General features: G+C 41.4%; 2 protein-coding genes across 4 annotated transcripts in view; one reads left to right on the top strand and one right to left on the bottom strand.

Moving 5' to 3' along the window:
* The window catches only part of si:ch73-71d17.2 (RPA-related protein RADX), a 13,499-nt gene extending 2,788 nt beyond the window's left edge, over positions 1-10,711 (top strand). Inside the window, exons 3-19 of one of the 3 annotated variants that reach the window (XM_050067422.1) lie at positions 276-465; positions 535-662; positions 1,806-1,937; positions 2,102-2,268; positions 3,538-3,694; positions 3,785-3,893; positions 3,990-4,081; positions 4,195-4,320; positions 4,445-4,549; positions 4,722-4,895; positions 4,990-5,114; positions 5,194-5,465; positions 5,558-5,611; positions 5,852-5,895; positions 7,179-7,445; positions 8,478-8,624; positions 8,728-10,711. In XM_050067422.1, the coding sequence (XP_049923379.1) occupies positions 276-465; positions 535-662; positions 1,806-1,937; positions 2,102-2,268; positions 3,538-3,694; positions 3,785-3,893; positions 3,990-4,081; positions 4,195-4,320; positions 4,445-4,549; positions 4,722-4,895; positions 4,990-5,114; positions 5,194-5,465; positions 5,558-5,611; positions 5,852-5,895; positions 7,179-7,445; positions 8,478-8,624; positions 8,728-8,852 (2,414 nt within the window). In that variant the 3' untranslated portion in view covers positions 8,853-10,711. Of the gene's footprint in view, positions 1-272; positions 466-534; positions 663-1,805; positions 1,938-2,101; positions 2,269-3,537; positions 3,695-3,784; positions 3,894-3,989; positions 4,082-4,194; positions 4,321-4,444; positions 4,550-4,721; positions 4,896-4,989; positions 5,115-5,193; positions 5,466-5,557; positions 5,612-5,851; positions 5,896-7,178; positions 7,446-8,477; positions 8,625-8,727 lie in introns of all 3 variants that reach the window. The other 2 variants (XM_050067421.1, XM_050067419.1) reach the window with 2 other exon arrangements.
* A 1,050-nt stretch (positions 10,712-11,761) lies between these two features.
* On the bottom strand, positions 11,762-17,459 carry LOC126404351 (C-type lectin domain family 10 member A-like). The gene is given in 9 exon segments (XM_050067534.1): positions 11,762-11,894; positions 11,896-12,007; positions 13,704-13,810; positions 14,009-14,163; positions 15,320-15,412; positions 15,624-15,689; positions 15,809-15,898; positions 17,046-17,153; positions 17,301-17,459. Coding segments are annotated over 9 exon segments (909 nt in total). The 5' UTR covers positions 17,359-17,459; the 3' UTR covers positions 11,762-11,774.
* Positions 17,460-19,239: the final 1,780 nt, after the last annotated feature.

Raw genomic sequence — 19,239 nt, 5'->3', positions numbered from 1 at the left:
TTCTATCAGCGGAGTCATTTTTTTCCGAACAGCTGATTGGCCAGTGGGTGGTGCTTTTTATAGGATCAGATTCAACCCTGAACTTACCCTGCTCCGGAGCAGGATAGCCGTTCAGAGTAAGTTACCATGGTGATCTACCCCGATAAGAACTGAACCGGCTTCGTGAGACCAAAAACCCAGGGTTAACCCTGAAGTTACATTAATCCTGCTTCGTGATACAGGCCCCTGGTCTTACTGGTTTGTGTTGGTGTGTACTGGTGTGTTGACTCCAGCAGGTGATGACCTGTATGACATCACACTGACAGACAGAGACTGCAGGCTTCGTGTGACTCTGGATCCTGGTCTGAACCGGCTGGTGGAGAGGAACGTCCTGCAGCCAGGGTCGATGCTACGAAATGCCGCCTTCGCCCCCGCCATGACAGCTCAGCTCCCAGAATGCCCCGGGGCCTCTGGAGACAGAGACAGGTGAGTGAGGACAGGTGGACTATGTCGCTGTGATGTCATCAGTTGGGTTAAATGTTTCTGCTCCTGCAGCTACAGACTGGTGAGCGTGGAGGTCAAAGATGGAGCTCCAGGTGACGATGATGAGGAGGAAGATGGAGTCAGGAGGTTTGACGTGGACCAGGACTCTCTGCCCTGGTTTGGATCGTCGGAACCTGCAGGTGAGACGAGACTGTTGTCAAAATCCAGATGAATATGTGAACAGAGACAATATAAGAACCACAACAGTTTACATGTCACATTCACCCATTCACACACTGGTGGTCGTGGCTACCATACAAGGTGCCACCTGCTGCTCAGTAACCATTCACTTGCACTCACACACCGATGGAACAGCCATTGGGAGTAACTTGGGGTTCAGTATCTTGCCCAAGGATACTTTGACGTGAAGACTGGAGGAGGCGGGGATCAGACCACTGTCTCCCCGGTCAAAATGGTCGCGCAACGATTACGTCACATCCAGAGCCCGGTAACTTTACAGCAACCTTCCTCCAACTCCACCGCACAGTGGAGACACGGCGGTTGAGAGGGCCGAGTGAGAGGGCATTCCTGTAAAGTTCCTGCCCCCCAAATAGTACCAGGAACTTCTTGAGTGGAAACGGGCCTATTGTTTAACATACCCTACAAGTTTTGTAATGATTGGACAATCAATTTCTGATTTAAAGTCTAATTTATGTTATGCACTTTGGCACCACTTTCTACCTTCTTAGACATCTCCTGTAAGTTTCGCAATGATTGACTCAATGGGCAGCTGAGTGAAGTGGAGCCTGAGGAGGAAGCACCAGTTAGCCCCGGTTTCACTACAGGCAGATTCACTCGCTACAGGGGCGAGGAAATAAAACCTGAACAGCCAATCAGAGTGATCTCTCTCACCGACGAGCTCCGCCGGTGATTCAACATGCTCAATCGGCCGAAAAGCTGCCAACGGTGTGGGACACACTGCAAAAACTAGGGCGACAGACGCTCACCGACTGCCCGACTTTGGACGGTCGGCTTGGTGTGTCAGGGCCTTTACAGTGTGAGGGGCATGACCTTTCAAAAATTGAATTTGTGGGCCTTAATTATAGCGCCCTCATCTGGCCAATTAGCATCATATTTCTTGAGTAGCATTTGCACACAACTTCCAAGAACTGTCAAAGATTTAATGTGTCTACGATGAACCAACTCACAAAAACATTGCTGAAGAAAAAAAGAAGTCCAAGCAAAAACAACAAGGTTTCAGCTCTGCAGGCTCGAACCCCCGATGAGTCTCAGGTGCGTTCTGCAGCGTGATGATGATTCTGATTGGCTGATTGATCCCACAGGTCCTTTGGTTCCTCTGAGAGCCAATAGGAGCGTGTTCCTCCCTCTGTGGAACAGTGTGGACTACAGCGGGGAGGTGTGGAGAGAAGCCCCGCCCATTGAGGAAGAGGATGGAGATGAAGAGGAGGAGGAGGGTAGAGATACTGTCGATCATTACGTTTGAATATTAATCAGATTAAGTCTGATTTTTTTACATTTGAATGTTTGTCCAACTGAAGTCTTAAAATGTGCTACTATAATTTATGGGGGAAAAAAGGATATTAAATTTAAAGGGTAAAAGAAGTGTGTGTGTCAACAGTTCAACGTCCTGCTGTGACCGTGTCAGAACTGCGTGACTCCTTCCTGATCGGTCGCCGGGGCGTTTCCAGGGGCGCTGTCCAGCATCAACTGATCGTACGCATCATCAACAAGTCACACCTGATGTATTATGGGAAAACAGACCGGAACTGTGAGTGTCCATATAAGGTCAGTGAACACACACACTGTCTCTCGTCAGATATCTTTGCGAACAGATATTTTCTTTTATGTTTTGGCCTCTCGTCCACAAACAGAGTTTCAGGTCACTTCACACAGCATCAAATGAGGTGACAGTGGAGGAGGTCATAATAACGTACCTTTAAACAGAGGCAGTGTTGTAGATGGCGGTGGTCTGTGAGGTCACATCGCAATATGTGAATGAAGAATTCTTTTCACTGTGTTACTGATTCAGTTCGTTCCACCATTTTTAAAATGTCTTTGTCTTTGCCTACAGTCATATCTCGCTTGAACTACACTACACTGCCTCCACCATCTCTGGTGGTACTGCTCAGTTTCATCTGTATTAATGAGCTCTCAGAACACTTGCACAAATACTGAAAAAATGAAGGCAGAGTACGAACAGAAGGCTCCGTCCATGTTGATATATGTTGAGCTTAAATGAGCCCTTAGATGAAATCAGCATTTCTCAAACTGGGGCGCACGTGACCAGGGGAAAATGTTATGTTTAATGTTGTGTTCACACCGGGCGCGAATAAACCAAATTCAGGGCAGTGAATTACATGTGAAGTCAACGTAAAGACACGATTAGACACGAATCCCCAGCGGGCAGTGCGATGGACGCAATGGACTTGATGCAAACCACGCAAGTAGTGTGATTTCGTGTGGTGCGCTTATTTGCGAGAGTTGAAAAATCTGAACTTCAGCAATGATAGCCAAGCATCTGGAGTCCTCCAGGGACATATGACACAGAGGACGCACCGGCAGAAGTTCATTCATCGATTTTGCAATCTCAAGCACGTATGACATGAGTTATTCACGTGTATGAAGTCAACACAGAATATTCTAGCGTTCAAACTTGTGTGAGTAACGTGATGAAAAAATCTGCATCACATTTGGTGTGAACACAGCATAACTAATGTTTTTACGTCAAAATCTTTTTTACAGTGAAACACTAAACAAATCATGCTTTCACAAAGCACAGACAGTCTGTAGGTTTACAGAAAATATGGCTATGACACAGGGATGAAAAGAAAAACAGGTGTTGCTTCTCAGTAGTACAGTGTACATGGTATGCAGGTATTTGCAGTGTAGAGTCAAGAGATGTGACAGCAAACCGAAAAAAAACACTGTGGGGTCATGACAGAAAGACTTTGAGAACCACTGGATTAAATAAAGGAGGACCAAAGATAGAACCCTGTGGAACACCAGACTATGTTAACTCCATTGCCCTCTGTCTCTCTCTGTCTGTCTGTCCAGGCGGTGTTGGAGGTGTGTGACAGGACAGGAAGTGTGTGTGTGGTGTTGTGGAACAGTGTGTGTGTCAGCTGGTATCGCTGTCTGAAGCCTGGTGACATCATCAGCCTGAGACGCTATCGAGTCAAACAGCATTACCAGGCCGAGTCAGATGATATAGGTACACACACACAAACCTATCTCGCCATCTTTACAGGGACTGCGTCCTCCTGAAGTTTCTTTTCTTCACTGTGTCTCTGTTTGTATCCAGAGATCAGTGTGAATAGCAGGAATCCTGCCGCCCGCATCTCTGTTCTCCCAGAATCCTCTGTTTCACCTGAACATCTCCCACCTGCTCCGTCCTACAGCTTCTACAGCAGGTAAACACACACACACACACACACACACACACACACACACACACACACACACACACACACACACACACACACACACTCTGACTCTCTGTCTGTCAGCAAGGAGCTCCTGGAGCGTCCTCATGGCGTTGTATGTGATGTCATTGGCCTTCTGACGTTCTCAGGACGACCCCAGCGAATCAGGAGCAAGGGTGAGGGTTGCCATGGTGACTGTATATAAATAACATTCATGCCTTAGTTTTTTGTTTCTTTCAGTTTCACTTAAACACACAAGTCACGCTTCAGTCTGTGTTTTCATTGGTAGATGGCAGAGGGGCGGAGCTTTTGGAATATCGTTGGCTGCGATTGGAGGACGGGACTAGCAATCACCCAATAATGGTGAAGCTCTTCTCCACATCTCAACCTGAGTCCCACCGCAAGCTCTACCCACGTGAGACACACACACACACACACACTTGATGTAGTTGCAGCAGTAGTTTGTCAGAAAACACACATTCTGTGTTTTTTAAGAACATAGTTAGAAGTCAGTGATTTTCATCTGTGTGTGTTTTCAGTGTCAGTGGTCGTCTGTACCAGACTGAAGGTGATCAAAGCCGCTGATCAGACAGACGCCAGCTTCTACCTGACAAATACAACATACACACAGGTGTACTGCACAGGTAACACACCACACACACACCTCTGTAAGAATGTTTGATATTCATGCAGTTTGGTACTTTGGTAGCAGAAAAGTGAAACAGCACACGTCTTGTTAGTGCCAGTGATCCATCACTTCTTCTCATTCATTGGTCAGCTGGATTCTGTCCTCTCTCCTCATTTGCCGATTGGCAGGGCTGGGCCACCACTCGGAGATGAGTTACCGTAAGCTCCGGCCGGTGCGACACTTCCTCCTGTGGCTGAGGAGCCAGGAGGATGGACATGTGCTGGGCAGGGCCCTGATTGGAGGATTCTTCATCTACCCGCCTCCTCCTGTCTCCTTGGAAACCTACATGAAGGACAGGAGAGGTCGTCTGTCTGTCTGTCTGTCTGTACATCTGTCAGTGTTGTCTAAAGAATAAGAGTGTAGTTTCTCTTTAAGTGTTTGTGTTTGTGCAAACAGGTGAGCTGGGGTTCCTGCGAGGGGCGGAGCTTCAGAGGGAGGTGGAGAGACTCTGTTACCGGGAGCGACGCAGCTTCTGTATCCAGGCAGCTGTTACCATGGTTACGTACAGCCGCAGAGGAGAGGTGACTGCCACACACACTCACACACACTTTAGTAACTCCCTAACGTTCTAACATGTTTATGTTGTTGTGTCTCTTTTAGGAGGATCGCTGTTTGTTTTGGACGGTCCGACCTTCATCTCTCTCCTCTTCCTCTTCCTCCTCCTCCTCCTCCCCCTCCCCTCGCTTCGCCAAATCCTCCCCTCATCCATCTCCCTCGCCCTCCCTCTCCTCCTCCTCCTCCTCCCTCCTCCCTCTGTCCTCCACCCCTCGCTCCTTCAGACCTCCTCTCTCCTCCTCTTCCTCTTTCTCTCCGATGTCTCCGTCCTCAGCACACAGTCAGCTGACGCCGCGTCCTCTGGACTACAGATCAGGGTGAGATATAAAAACATTTCTTCATCATGTGATTATAATGATTTCATTATTTCAGAGTGAGAACGTGGATTTACACTCAGACTGTGTTTCAGCAGGAGGTCGTGTAAGAGGAAGCAGCTGCTGCAGGCTGAAACGCCAAAGAAGAGGTGAGCGCAAAGTACATTTACTCAAGTACTGGACTACATTTAGTGTGCCTTTACTGTATGTGAGTACTTTGTGCCGCTATGTCCTCCTCCGCTCCATCTCAGAGGCAAATATTGTACTTTTTACCTCAGTAAGGTTTGTATGCAGGATTTTTACTTGTTGTGAAGTATTCTTTACAGTGTGGTTTCACTACTTTTACTTCTTCCAGCACTGGTTTAATTCTTTTGTCTCTGTCTCCTCAGACATCCGATGGTCACATTACAACCAGAGCAGAACAACAAGACAGGTCTTCTACTTCTAACTTCTACAGCATCATTTTCTATATAGTAACACACATGTCTGAAGTTATCATCAAATGTAAATATAAGAGTTTAAAACTGCAGCTCCCATCAGCCATCTGGGCAACATGTTCAGCGTTCAAACTAGAGTTGTACCGATACCGATACCAGTATCGGAAATGCCTCCGATACTGCCTAAAATGCGGTATCGGGTATCGGTGAGTACAGCCTATGACCAATCCGATACCACGTAATGCCTCACGTCATTACGCATACGCACGCTACAGGCAAATGAAATGGAAACGGAGCGGAGTTTAAAAAGCATTCTACTGTAGCCTTTAAAATGTCTTTTTTACTAAATTGTGTGGCTGCACTTTAACCTGTGTCTTGATCTGTGTCAACACTGGATAATAATAATAATAATAAAAAAAAGTTTTATGGCATTCATTCTACTATTATGTATTTATTTCTTAATATTTTACACAGAGTTTTAGGAGTTGAGACATACAACAATTCATATTCCATCCATATTTTTTTTTACGTGCTGGTATCAGATCGATACTCGGTATCGGCAGATACCTAAGGTTCAGGGATCAGAATCGGTATCGGGAAGGAAAAAGTGGTATCAGTACATCTCTAGTTCAAACCAGAACACAAACTCATGACAGCTGTCAATCAGAGAAACGTGTGTGCGTGTGTTCTTCCCGTTGTTACATGTCATCTTCAACAATTCTGCCTGATTTTTCTCAGACACGTATGACCAATGATAAGTGTGGTCCCCACAAGTGACAAGTATGTGGTGGTCCCCACAAAAGACCCCCCAAAAAAACCTAAAAGAATGGTGGTTTCCACAAATCACAAAAAAGTGCGGACCTCCCAAGTGACAAAAATATAGTGGTCACCACAAAAGACCAAGAAATGGTGGTTGCCACAACTGTCTAAAAGATGGTGGTCCCCACAGAGGACTTAAAAAAATCAGGTCCCCACAAAAGACCAAAAAAAATCCAAAAAAAATGGTGGTTTCCAAAAGTCACAAAAAAGTGCGGACCCCACAAGTGACAAGAGACAGTGGTCCCAATAAGTGACAAAAATATAGTGGTCACCACAAAAAAAACAAAAAAGAAAAAGTGTTCCAAACAAGTGACTAAAACAAGGTGTGACAAATAAAAATGGTCCCCACAAATGACAGAAATAGTGTGGTCCCAACATGTGACAAAAACCAGAGTGTGTGTGTGTCATATAATAACAATAACAATAATAATAATAATGACTCGTCTGTGTGTGTCTGCAGTCATTCTGTTTGAAGCCTCCATGGAGTTTCTAGAAAACACAAACGCCGATGAAGAAGATGACGGTGATGATGATGATGACACCTCGTCCTTCGTCACTGCCCCCCTCCTCCCTGTCTCCCCGACAATTGCTGTGGAGACGCTGCCGATGCGTTATGACCACGCCCACAGAGAGGAGCAGGCGTTTGCCGTGGCGATGGGTGGGAGGGCGTCTGCCGCTGGGAGGTTTGACTCTGCCATCGAGGATTACTACACACTGAGACTGAGAGGTACGTTTGCTCCTTTACCTTAATGTAGATTTCAATCAAAACAGTTGAATCTATTATTTAGTGACAACAAAGGTATTTTATTTCTGGAGCTGTTGGGTTTGGTTTTTATGTGTTTAGTATTCCTCTGTCAGTGAACTGGTTTAGTTGTGAGTTGGTGTCCTGAGGTGTGATGATGATTGTATGTTAACGTGCTGTGTGATTAGACTCTGTGTTAATGAAGCTAATGAGGATCCTATCAGAAGAACAAGTAAGGTTTCTGCATCACGAAACAGTCAAATCAAGCATACTGATTGGTTGTTAGCCACGAGCCACTAAGCATTTGTCTTGCACCATGCGCAGGCAGCCAGGAAGGCCTGTTTCTTTCTAACAATGCTTTATGAACATATAATAAAAACAGTTTAATTTGGAGTGTGTCTTTAGCTTTCTTGTTGCCATTAGTAACCGTTCTATAAAAGAAAAAGCACACATCAGGACGTAATATGTTGCTCAGGTGCTTTAATGTTGAATCATTTTATAAAGTATATATTTAGAAAGGTGGTAGCTGAGTGTGCTGCAGTACCCCCTATTGACAAGGGGTGGAACAACAGTCTACAAATAGTTGTCCTTTTTTTTTTTTTTTTTTTTTTTTTACCAAAACTCACAGGCTATCTGACCATGTTTTAAATTATAAACAGCTTGTCACAAAATATAAGAAAAAAGATATTTAAATTAATTCCTCTAATCTGTTATGTTTTGTGAGGATCAGGTCATTGGACAGATATTTGCAGTACTGGGAGCTTCTCAATATCACCGACAGGCTGACCAGACTGAGAAAGACCAGAAATTTGCCAGAACAGTTTTGGAGCTGCTTTTTAGTTCCATAAAATATCTTGGTTGCAACCTGTAGGTTATGATGTAGCAGATATGTTGAAACTTATCGTTTCAACAACACTGTGGTTAAGTTTAGGCACAAAATCTGCTCTGCCAAAATATGTTCCCATGCTTGTATATATATGTTTTTGAAGTCATGAATTAAGTAAATGTTTTCCTCAGCTCTGTCAGACGGTGTGTCGGTCGACGCTGTCTTCCTCCCTCACTCCTCTTCCTCCCCATGTCCTCCCCTCCTCCCTCACTCCAACACCTGGATTTCCATCTTATCACATGGAGCCTTCTCTTCAAACACACCTCCACCTTCACCAGGTCAGCACGCACACACACACACACACACACACACACACACACACACACACAAAACAAAAACATGAGCAGAACGATAAAGGTTTCCTCTCTCTCTCTCTCTCAGCTGACCTCATCAACATGGCGGCCCAGCTGGCCAATCAGAGGCTGGTGTGTGTCCTGGAGGCATGTCACCTAGGTGGAGCCACAACAGAACTTGTCCTGAGTCGAGCGTTTCACCTGACCGACTGACCATTTCGTTGTCATTATTATTTAACGTTTAACGTTAACGTTTTTATACTTGATAATTTATATTATTTATGAAAGTATTTCATGTTGGATAAATTCACAAGGTTACACGTTTTACATGTTGATGCACTTTACTGATATTGGGAGTTGTAGTTTTTTAACTCTACAATATGGACTACATTTAAAGAGCAACAGTGACAAATTTAAGCTGTTAAAACGATTTCAGTTGTAGCTGTTTGCTAGATTTTTGTACCAGATGTGCTGGGATTTCTAGTTTTTGGTAACACTAAAGATTACAAATTGCAAGTGACTATAATTATTTTAGCACATATATTAGTACATATATTTAGTACGTAAGTGGTATCAATAAAATACACTGGGACAACTTCTACGTACAAGAAACAAGGGGGTAACAGCTTTCTGGTTAAGGGAGACTTAAACACAACATGTTTAGTACCTATTTTTTATTATTATTAATTATAACAACAACAACAACAACAATAATAGCAATAATAACATTTTATTATTATTATTATTATTATAACAGTAGTAACAATGTTGGAAACAAAGCAGAAAAAAATTATTCTCGTGAATATGATATCTCAAGAACACTTTTAGGGACTTTCCTCAAATTGGGCACAAACATCCACTTGAACTCAAGTATGAACTATATTAGTATTTGATGGTCAGAGGTCAAGGTCACTGTGACCTTGCATCTGTCACATTGTCCTAAACGTGATATCTCAAGAAAATTTTGAGAGACTTTATTCAAATTTGGCGAAAATATCCTCTTCAACTCAAAAATGAAATGATTAGAATTTGGTGGTCAAAGATGACTATGACCTTGCATCAATCTTATTCTTGTGAACGGGATATCTCAAGAACAACTTAAGGAATTTTTTCAAATTTTGGCTAAAATGTCCACTTGAACGTAACTTAAAAGATTAAAGTTATTTGGATAAAGTAGGAAGAAAAGTGTGGCAAGCTCTTCCCCCTTTCAGCTGTGTGTGCAATAAAACTTCATATCATTATTACTATTTTTTGTTTTTCATTATCTGTACTTTTTCCCTTGTGTCTCAGATCTTATTGGTACAGCTTACGTACAAAATATTTCCAATATTTTTTTATATATAATTTGTAATATAGTGTAAGTGTTTAAAATGAGTTTTAAAAGAGCTTCAGTGTTTGAGAAAACACAGATGGAAAGATGAGCTTATTAAAGGTGATCCAACAGGTTTATTTGATATGTACACATTGCTCAGTTTCCATGTCTGTGCCTTTCAACGGCCACAGTTTGAAAAAAAAAAACTACTTCTAAAACTTATATTACTTTAAGGACAACAAACAAAGAAATGAATGATTTTGTGTTTCTTCACTTGTATTGTACTCCTGGTTGTTTGGAGAAGGCTTTGAAACTGTATTAAAGGTTATACAATTTATAAAGGGTGGTATAAAAATCTATAAATTAAACAAAAAGTTCAGTTAATACAAATGCAACAGACCGTCTTTTTGGTCTAGGTGGTGTTGAGGGGACGGCAGTATTTCTAAAATCCTGGCTTCAGCCCTGGTTTACATGTTCGCTGTTTGTTTTAACAGCAGAACCTCAGTTTGAGGTGTAAATTCTATTTAAGTGCCAGAAAGTCCCCTAATGTTGTATCTCTGTGAAGGTTTTGTATTTGTCACATATTTTGTAACATATTTACATTTAGTAGGAACCTCGTAGCCCCATTCTCAGCTGAATGTTTGTTTTTGTCCTTCTGGCTGTCGATCTGTTTGTTTTTCTAAAGTGTGTACAGTTTTTCATTATGGAGAGTTAAAGTTTTTATCGCAGTTAAATAAATTCTCTCAGTTTAATATTTAAATAGTTGTATTGTCTAAATTGTTGTAACTCCCAAAGGTTTCCATTTGTGCTTCAGACAACTCAACAAGTGAACAAACATGTTGTCTTCCTAAAATGTGACATATTTTATATTTGTCTTATTGTTATTCCAAGCCCATTGGTTCCTACTAAGTCCTAAATATTTAAAAACTCAAATATATAGTCTCATCAGTAGTTTTTTCCCGAACTTTACGCTAAGTAGGTAACGTGACGACACCCAACCGTGTTTCTTTTCCTAACCCTAATCTACATAATTTTACTTTTCTTAACCTAACCTAGGTAAGTTTTCATTAAATGCATAACTTTACATAAAGTACATAATGTGACAATGCCCAACCCTGATTGTTTCCCTAAATGTAACATTTTTAAGTTAATGTTAAGTACGTAACTTTACGTTATAGGCCTCTTGTTACGTATACGTAACAAGACACCCAACCATGTTCCTTTTCCTAAACCTAACCTAAGTAATTTTACTTCCCTGAACCTAACGTAACTTTATGTTCAATATTTAACTTAACGCTAAGTACGAAATTTCATGTTAAGTATGTAACTTTGCGTTAAGTATGTAACGTGCTGATGCCTCATCATACGTAATGTTAAGTACGTAATTTTATGTGAAACATGCTGATGCATAACCATGTTTCTTTTTTTAAACCCAACCTATGTAATTTTACTTTGCAGAACCAAACCTACATAACTTTACGTTAAATGTGTTACTGTACATTAATTACGTAACTTTATGTCAAGTACGTAACATGACGACACCCAGCCATGTTTCTTCTCTAAACCTAACCTATGTAACCTTACATTAAACATCTAACATAATATTAAATGAGCAACTATATGTTACATTGTGACCACTTCTAACCACGATTCTTTTTCTAAACTTAACCTGAGCAGTATGGGTGCTTATTCACGGGGCACTCATTTGTTAGATATCATACAAATCGGCGTATGAGGATACATTGCATGATGTCATCAGTCTGTCTGAGCAGCATTGTCGTGGACACGACAGAAACAGATCAGTCTGATGTGTTGGGATCAAATTATTTAATGGTTATTTTACAGATTACAGTGGATGTGAGCAGTGGGTGGGTGCAGCCCGGACAGACGCGATGTTCTTTAGCTGTGCTGGTTGTGTCTCTGGCAGATATAGCGTAACTTGGTGGAGCAGTGCAAATCATTAAGGCGTCCGTCGCTGTGAAGGTGAGCGCAGTCTTCATCTCCATGGCCATAACCATGACCAGTCCAGGAGTCAGGCTGACCGGGTTTCCACCGCCTGGAAACCACAGAAACACAGGATGTATACAGTGGCCTCAGAGAGTTTTCACACCCCGTCACTGTCTGCACACATTATTGTGCTGATGTCATTTAAATAGACAAGATGCCATTTTTAACAATCAAAACATTTGCTTTCCTTAAATTTGGCACAAATGTCCACTTGGACTTAGTGTTGAACTAATTAGATTTTGGTGGTCACAGATCAAGGTCACTGTGACCTTATATTCATCACAATTTCATGAACACAGTATCTTAAGAAGGCCTTATGGAAATTTCCTCAAATTTGGCACAAACATTCACTTGGACTCAAGAATGAGCTGATTAGATTTTAATGGCCAAAGTCACTGAGACCTTGTGTCTGTCACTATAACCTGAAAAACAACATGTTTTTGGCTATAACTCAAGAGTTCATATGTTAATTATGACAAAACTTGACACAAATGTCTAACAGGATAAAATAATGAAGTGATGATATTTTATATCCAAAAGGTCAAAAGTCAGCTTGACTGTGACATCATCATGTTTTAATGTCATATCTCAAGAACAGAAGGGGAGAAATTTGGTCAGATACTGAATTGGTGACTCCAATCTTGAAACTGTGCTGATTGTATAGATCTTCCATGTGTGAAGCATCCACTTACTGGAATTTGACCATATTCCAAAAATTTTGACTCTGGACAGACATAGATGTAAACTGTAACTGCATCTTCACCGGTTCACGAAGGCACAGAACCGTGTTGCAGTAATTCTAGTCATTTAATGAGTCTTTAACTTTCTTAGAAATACCTTTTAGATATTTCTAGAATGAAGCTAGTATACCTGCTAATGCTCAGGACAGTTTCTGTAATTTGGTATTTATTTGGGAAATGGAGCAAGTCTTCAGTTGGTAAGTGCTCACTCCTAATGTTTGAGTTTTTAGGAAATTATCTAATAGCATAGACTACATGAAATAATAATCATAGTCACCATGACATCACCCATTGGTTTGTGGACTCCCATTTCGAACCTGCAGTTTGGCATTTTGGCCGTTGCCATCTTGGATCTTTGGAGCCAGAAGTGACCATATTTGGATGAGAGAGTGGGGCTGACCCCAATGCTAGCTGCTAGCATGGTTAGCACAGTGCATTTACAGTTATGGTTAACTGTAATAATGCTAATTTCACCTGCAGAAAAAAAACTGGCTTAAAACCATTAAAACAAAATGTTTTTTTGGAAAAACTAATCAGACTCCTTAGAGGGTCTTTTAGTACAGCCAAATGTTTGGTGACTAAAATGTTACACTTAAGCTTAACGAACTTAAAACATAGCAAAGAAACAGCGACAGCTTCAGCTGCATCTATACTCTGTGAGCCTGAGCTCATGTCATTGTTATATTACCTGTCCAATATCGTTGCCTTGATAAAATGTTAACAGGTGCTTTCTATAAAAAATCAGCCCTGTACAGTTGACATGGATGTTGAAATTAGCTACAGAGACTGGCAAGCGTTATTTCCTCTCAGAACTTATTTGCTGGTTTGCCGTCAGCTGTCGTCTCGCAGTTTGTTCAAGTGCAACTTTTTGACTGAGACACAGCGACGTGAGACAACACAACAGTTGGCTTTTGTCACCACTACTTCTTTAATGTTGGTTTGGTGTTTCTGGACCTTAAAGGTTGAAGAGTAATTAAAAAAAAAATCTCAAGAGTAACAGCCCACCTCCGGTTCATGATGTATGGTGTCTGGTTGACCCACTCCCACTCCCCTCTCTCATCAGTCAGACCCACCCAATGGAAGGCACCCATGGTATGTTGTTTTATGAATTCCTGAACCAGAGAGACAGACAGGCAGAGAGACAAACAGACATACAGCTGATTTAACTTTATGGCGGAACTCCAAATGGCTTCAAATCTGGAATCCTAAATGTGGATATAGGTGTCCCACAAGGAGCCACTCTGAGTCTCCTGCTGTTTACTCCATACATAGATTACATTTCTTTTAAACCGACAGACAGGCTGTCTCACCCACTCCTCGTCGGTGTTGAGTATGACCAGGTGAGATTCGTGTCCATTGCACCAGTCTCTGGCATCGTGCCAGTTCAGAGGTGTCTTGCTGAATAAATAACAGCTGGAACCAAAAGTTTCCCAACCCAGAGGACAACAGCCACCCGCTACTGAACCTAAGAGACAGATGGAGAGAGACAGACAGGTCAGCAGACATACTGGAAAGAGACATGAAGAGAGAGACGATGTCTAAGACAGTTATACCTGTGTCCTCTTGTACATCAGCCATTCAAAGACCAATCACATTTAGAAGTCTGAGTGAGGACATGTTTGGGAATGACAACCTTTTTTGAAAAGTGAGGATATTTTTGGGGAGTGTATTGATTTTGGAAAGTGAGGACATTTTGCAACATAAGAACCATTTTCAGAAAGTGAGAATATGTTTTGGAAAGTGGGGATATTTTAAAAGAGTGAAGACATTTTAGAAAAGTGTAAACTTTTAAAAAGTGAGGACACTTTTAAAAGTGGGGGTATTTTTATGGAAAGTGGGGACATTGTAAAAAAAAAAATTGAGGACACTTGGAAAGTAGGGGCATTTTTAGAAAGTAAGGTGATTTTAGTAAGTACGATTTTTTTGGGAAAGTGATAGTTTTTGGAAAGTGGGGACATTTTCAAAAGTGAGGAGACTTTTGGAAAGTGGTGGCATTTTAAAAAGGTGGGGCATTTTTGGAGAGTGAGGACAACTTTTGAAAGGGGATATCCAAAGTGAGGACACGTCTTTTAAAATGAGAATTTTTGAAAAGTGGAGGTACTGTGTAAAGTAAGCACATTTTGGAAGGTAAGGACATGTTTTGAAAAATGGGGAAATCTTTAAGAAACAATGATATTTTTGGAAAGTGAGGACATTTTTTAAAAGTAAGGACATTGTCGGAAGGTTACAATATTTTTTGAAAAGTGGTGTCATTGTGGAAAGTGAGCACATTTTGGAAAGTAAGAACATTTTTTTGGAAAATGAGGCAAAGTGTGGACAGGGGAAAGTCTAAGGGAGGACATCTCTTTTAAAATGGGGATAGTTTTTGAAAAGTGAAGGTATTGTGGAAAGTGAGCACATTTTGGAAAATGGGGACATTTAAAAAAAAATAGGACAGTGGAAAATTAGGATAATCTTTGGAAAGGGGAGATTTTTGGAAAATAAGAATATTTTGTGAGGACATTTTTAAAAAGCAGATTTTTGATAGAATCAGGATTGAATGAAGCGTCACAGTTAAGACAGCTTTGTGATCTGTGTGTGTGTGTGTGTGTGTGTGTGTGTGCGTGTGCGTGTGTGTGTACTGTTGTTGATGATGCGTTCGATGGCACATTTGAGCTCGGTGACCGTCTTGGTGAGAGAGTCCACAGCTGACAGCTGCTTCAGTGCCTCTGCCACTGAACAAACACACACACACACACACACACACACACAAACACACACACACACACACACACACACATATTACAGTTTTAGATCTGAATAATCTATATTATACAGTACGTTACTGTAAACACTGCAATACTGTGAATCACAGTCTGTACTGTAAATAATAATTATTAATATTAATAGGAGTCCAGTGAGTGGATGTTCAGCAGTCAGACACACCTGAGGTCAGCTGGTCCCTGTTGCTCTCCACAGCAAACTTCAGGCGGTGGACGTCTTTTGCTGCATCTGGGTCAGAGGAACAGGAGATTCTGATGAATAAGGTTGAAGTTTTAAATCTGGGAGTCTGTTATCTCTTGTATCACGTGGGCTGACTGAAGGAACAGACAGTCAGACAGGTGTGTTACCTTTGGAGAGCTGGTGCGTGGCGCTCATTGCCTCAGTCAAGTTGGAAACACTTTTGTCCGCAGACCACAATCGGCTCAATATATTCGTGTCTATGCAAAAAAAACACATAAATGTAAACATATAAACATATGTTAATGCAAAATGTCACACAAAGTCATTCTCTGTGTGTGTTTGTATGTTAGGGTTTAAATGTTTACACAGATTTTAAAATTCTTGTTTCCTCGTCATTAATGAAGTTCGATTTGTAAAAATACTGAAATGCAGATCATTAATCACAAAATATTCTTCAGCAGCCCTGCCACCAAAAGGAAATGTTCACAAGGTCCGTTTCTGTAAACCACAGATACGTTTCATATGTACGTTTCATACGTATCACATCAGTATTTTCAAAATGATGTTGTATCTGAGCTGACTTTGTCATCAGGAGGTGGAGGGGATGGTGGATGGCGTGACATCTAGGAGAGACACCTGCCAAGCTGCAGACTGTTCAACACCAACAAACAACAAAACCGGGTGTTTTTGGACTGAGACATTGCTGCATTTCCAGCGGCTTTTTAGCTACCAAATGTGGATGTTTTTTAGAGGCCCGTGTGCTCAAACCACTAACAGTGTTTTTTGTTTTTTTTTACCAAGGCATCACTGTGTTTCCTGCCAGGGTAGTGCCACCAAAATGAATATCATCGAACATTATCTTTACCTAACCATAAGCAAGTGGTTTTTTGGGCCTAAACCTAACCACATGTTAACCTGAAACTTAAAGACTTGTAAAGTTTCAACATCTCAGCTACATAATAACATAAAAATGTATTGTGTCTGTGGTTTGCAAGAACGTATAATACCATAAGCTGAGGAAGTAAGTAGTTGAGGAAGTAACCACTGCATCTAAATCATTGATCCAGTGACGATCGTTGTAATAACAGCAGTTAGGTGATATGTTCTTCAGTATAAGAACACACAAGCACATACATGCTAAAAAGTCATTAAAGAGATATCATTAAAATGTTGACCTGATAATGGCGTTAGATATAAAGTCAGAAGGTGATTACAATTCATCCTGAGGAGAAGATAAACAATGAACCACAAGCAGAGGACAGACGGACGTTTCTCTTCCTACAGTCGTACTGCCTTAACAAAAAAAAAAGTTCACAGATACCTTATTTGGCACAGATTCCCGGAAAATACCAGAAACCCTGTGTGTGTGTGTGTGTGTGTGTGTGTGTGTGTGTGTGCTCTCACTGGTGGCTCCCACTGCTATGATCAGAACCAGGATGACTGTAGCTGTCAGAGCAGGAAACAACCAGCGTCTGTATTTGGAGACACCTGAGTAATAGACTGGAGCAGGCTCTGGTGGACAGAAAGACACATAGACAGACAGACACATAGACAGACACAGACAGACAGGTGAGTTTTTCAGTTTACAGTTAAGTGTAATCAGTTTTGTCTGACCTCAGCAACATGCACAGACAGACGGACAGACAGACAGACAGGTACCTTTGTTCCAGAAGGAGCTGCTGTCGTCTGGAGCCTCGTCATGGTATTCGGTCGTCATGGCAATGTCTCCCTCTCTGTCTCTCTGCTCCTTCAAACCGTGTGTATCCCCTTCAGGATGTAGAGTGACAAACAGTGTGACTGTCCAAACACCAAGCTGAGGGTCATCGTCCACCAAAACGCACTTTGAACTAAAAAAACACCAGATGTGTGTGTGTGTCGGGAAGCTCTGCTGATGTCACTCCAAACTGAAATACACCAACAACCATGAAAGACTCTTTCCTGTGTCTTTATTTCCACTAAAAAACTTCAGCTAAAGTGACTGAGAAAGCCTAGATATCTTAAAACTTTTGATTCTTTGGTGTAGTGTATTTGTGGAGGGGTAACAGCTGAAGTTGAACCACTAAAAGAAGTTGAAGTGGTGGTTAAAGTTAAAGCAAAGACATGTTTAAGTGACGGAACTGCTGAAAAAGTCAAAGCTTCAATTGTCTTGAAGTCTTGAGACAAAAATGTTTATTAATTTTAGTCACATTTTTATCCTTCACAGTTAGCAAACGAAAATTCAAAACGTCATTTTTGGTCAACTTTTAGTCCTGATGTTTCCTCTGTTTTTACTCTTTAATCTAATCCAGTGAGGCTGATTCATGGATCATAAATCAGACTTAAGGTGACAGGTTGTATAAAATAATGTGTGTGTCATGTCTCCAGCAGTGTGTGACAGGTTTAAGGGCTGATTTACGAGCACACACTTACTGATCATCATTTGAAAAGCTCAACATCTCTCTATTTATGCTCTCAACAAATAACTAATGTGAGCCAACTAGGATTTGTCCCCAGGTTCATTGTAAACTCTGACTTATCAATGTGACTGTTAAGAAGCAGAAACATAACTTCTTTCTTCATGTGCAACATGTTAGTCTGGAGGTTTAAACTGGTGTCCTCTCACAGAGTTGGTGATTCAAACTAAACTTTCATCTCTGTCAGAGAAAACTGATCTGAGTTCAGACTGTTTACTTACAGCACAGCTACACTCACAGATAACTGAGCCTCCTACCTGCCTGTCAAACACCATCAACCCACAAACCTTCTCCAGTCCGGACTGAGTGGAGTCCTGCGGGGTGAAGCTGTGAAGTCTACGAGCGGAGCTAGCTGCTAACAGCCACCGCTGCAACTAACAAACTCCACATATCCATTCAGCAGCTTCACCATCCACAGTCAGACACACACGGCTGATTATTTACTGCTGAATTACAGCTCACAACTTGCACCAACCCAAACATCCTGGTGCAGACTATTTACTGGAGTTTACCAGCCTGTCGCTCATCAGGCATTTGAAGATAATTACAAGCATGGCTGTCCTCAGCTTTCAATGTCTGATAGTCCATCACAAACATTTTCGTCTCGTCTCTTGTCTCGATCAAAGAAAATGAAAAATAGATTTCGTCTTAGTTTTTATTATCAAGATCTATTTTTAGCTTGTCATCATCTCATTTTGGCTATAGTCACCCTATCGTAACTAGCCACCATGCTAACATTAACATTAGCTGCCTCGGTTAATGCCAAGTACAAAGCCTTGTTCAAAATAAACATTAATATACTGTATTTTTAGTGATGTTGGCACATACAGAACGAGTCAATGTGAGGTTGAGTGAACAGCCTCAATCACTTCCTAGCAATTGATCTGAAATGTGTAGATATGTGAAATCATCAAACTTGTTTATTTCTGTTGACATTTTCAGCTGTAACTGTATCATTTAAATATATATAGTTAAACACAATCTCCGAACCCATCGTCTGACTTCCGGCAGACGGTGATACAGCCTCTGGGGGTAGACCCCCGATTTTTTGGCATTCCGGTTTGATTTGGGCGGAGGAGGCAAATTTCCGTTTCCGACTTCCATTTATACATAAGTAAATATGCTGAAACATTGCGATGGATTCA

The sequence above is a fragment of the Epinephelus moara genome, chromosome 17 (genome assembly GCF_006386435.1).
Source record: "Epinephelus moara isolate mb chromosome 17, YSFRI_EMoa_1.0, whole genome shotgun sequence".
NCBI classification, from domain to species: Eukaryota; Metazoa; Chordata; class Actinopteri; order Perciformes; family Serranidae; genus Epinephelus; species Epinephelus moara.
The sequence above is the reverse complement of the archived record's forward strand: the minus strand, read 5'-3'. Positions and strand labels throughout refer to the sequence as shown.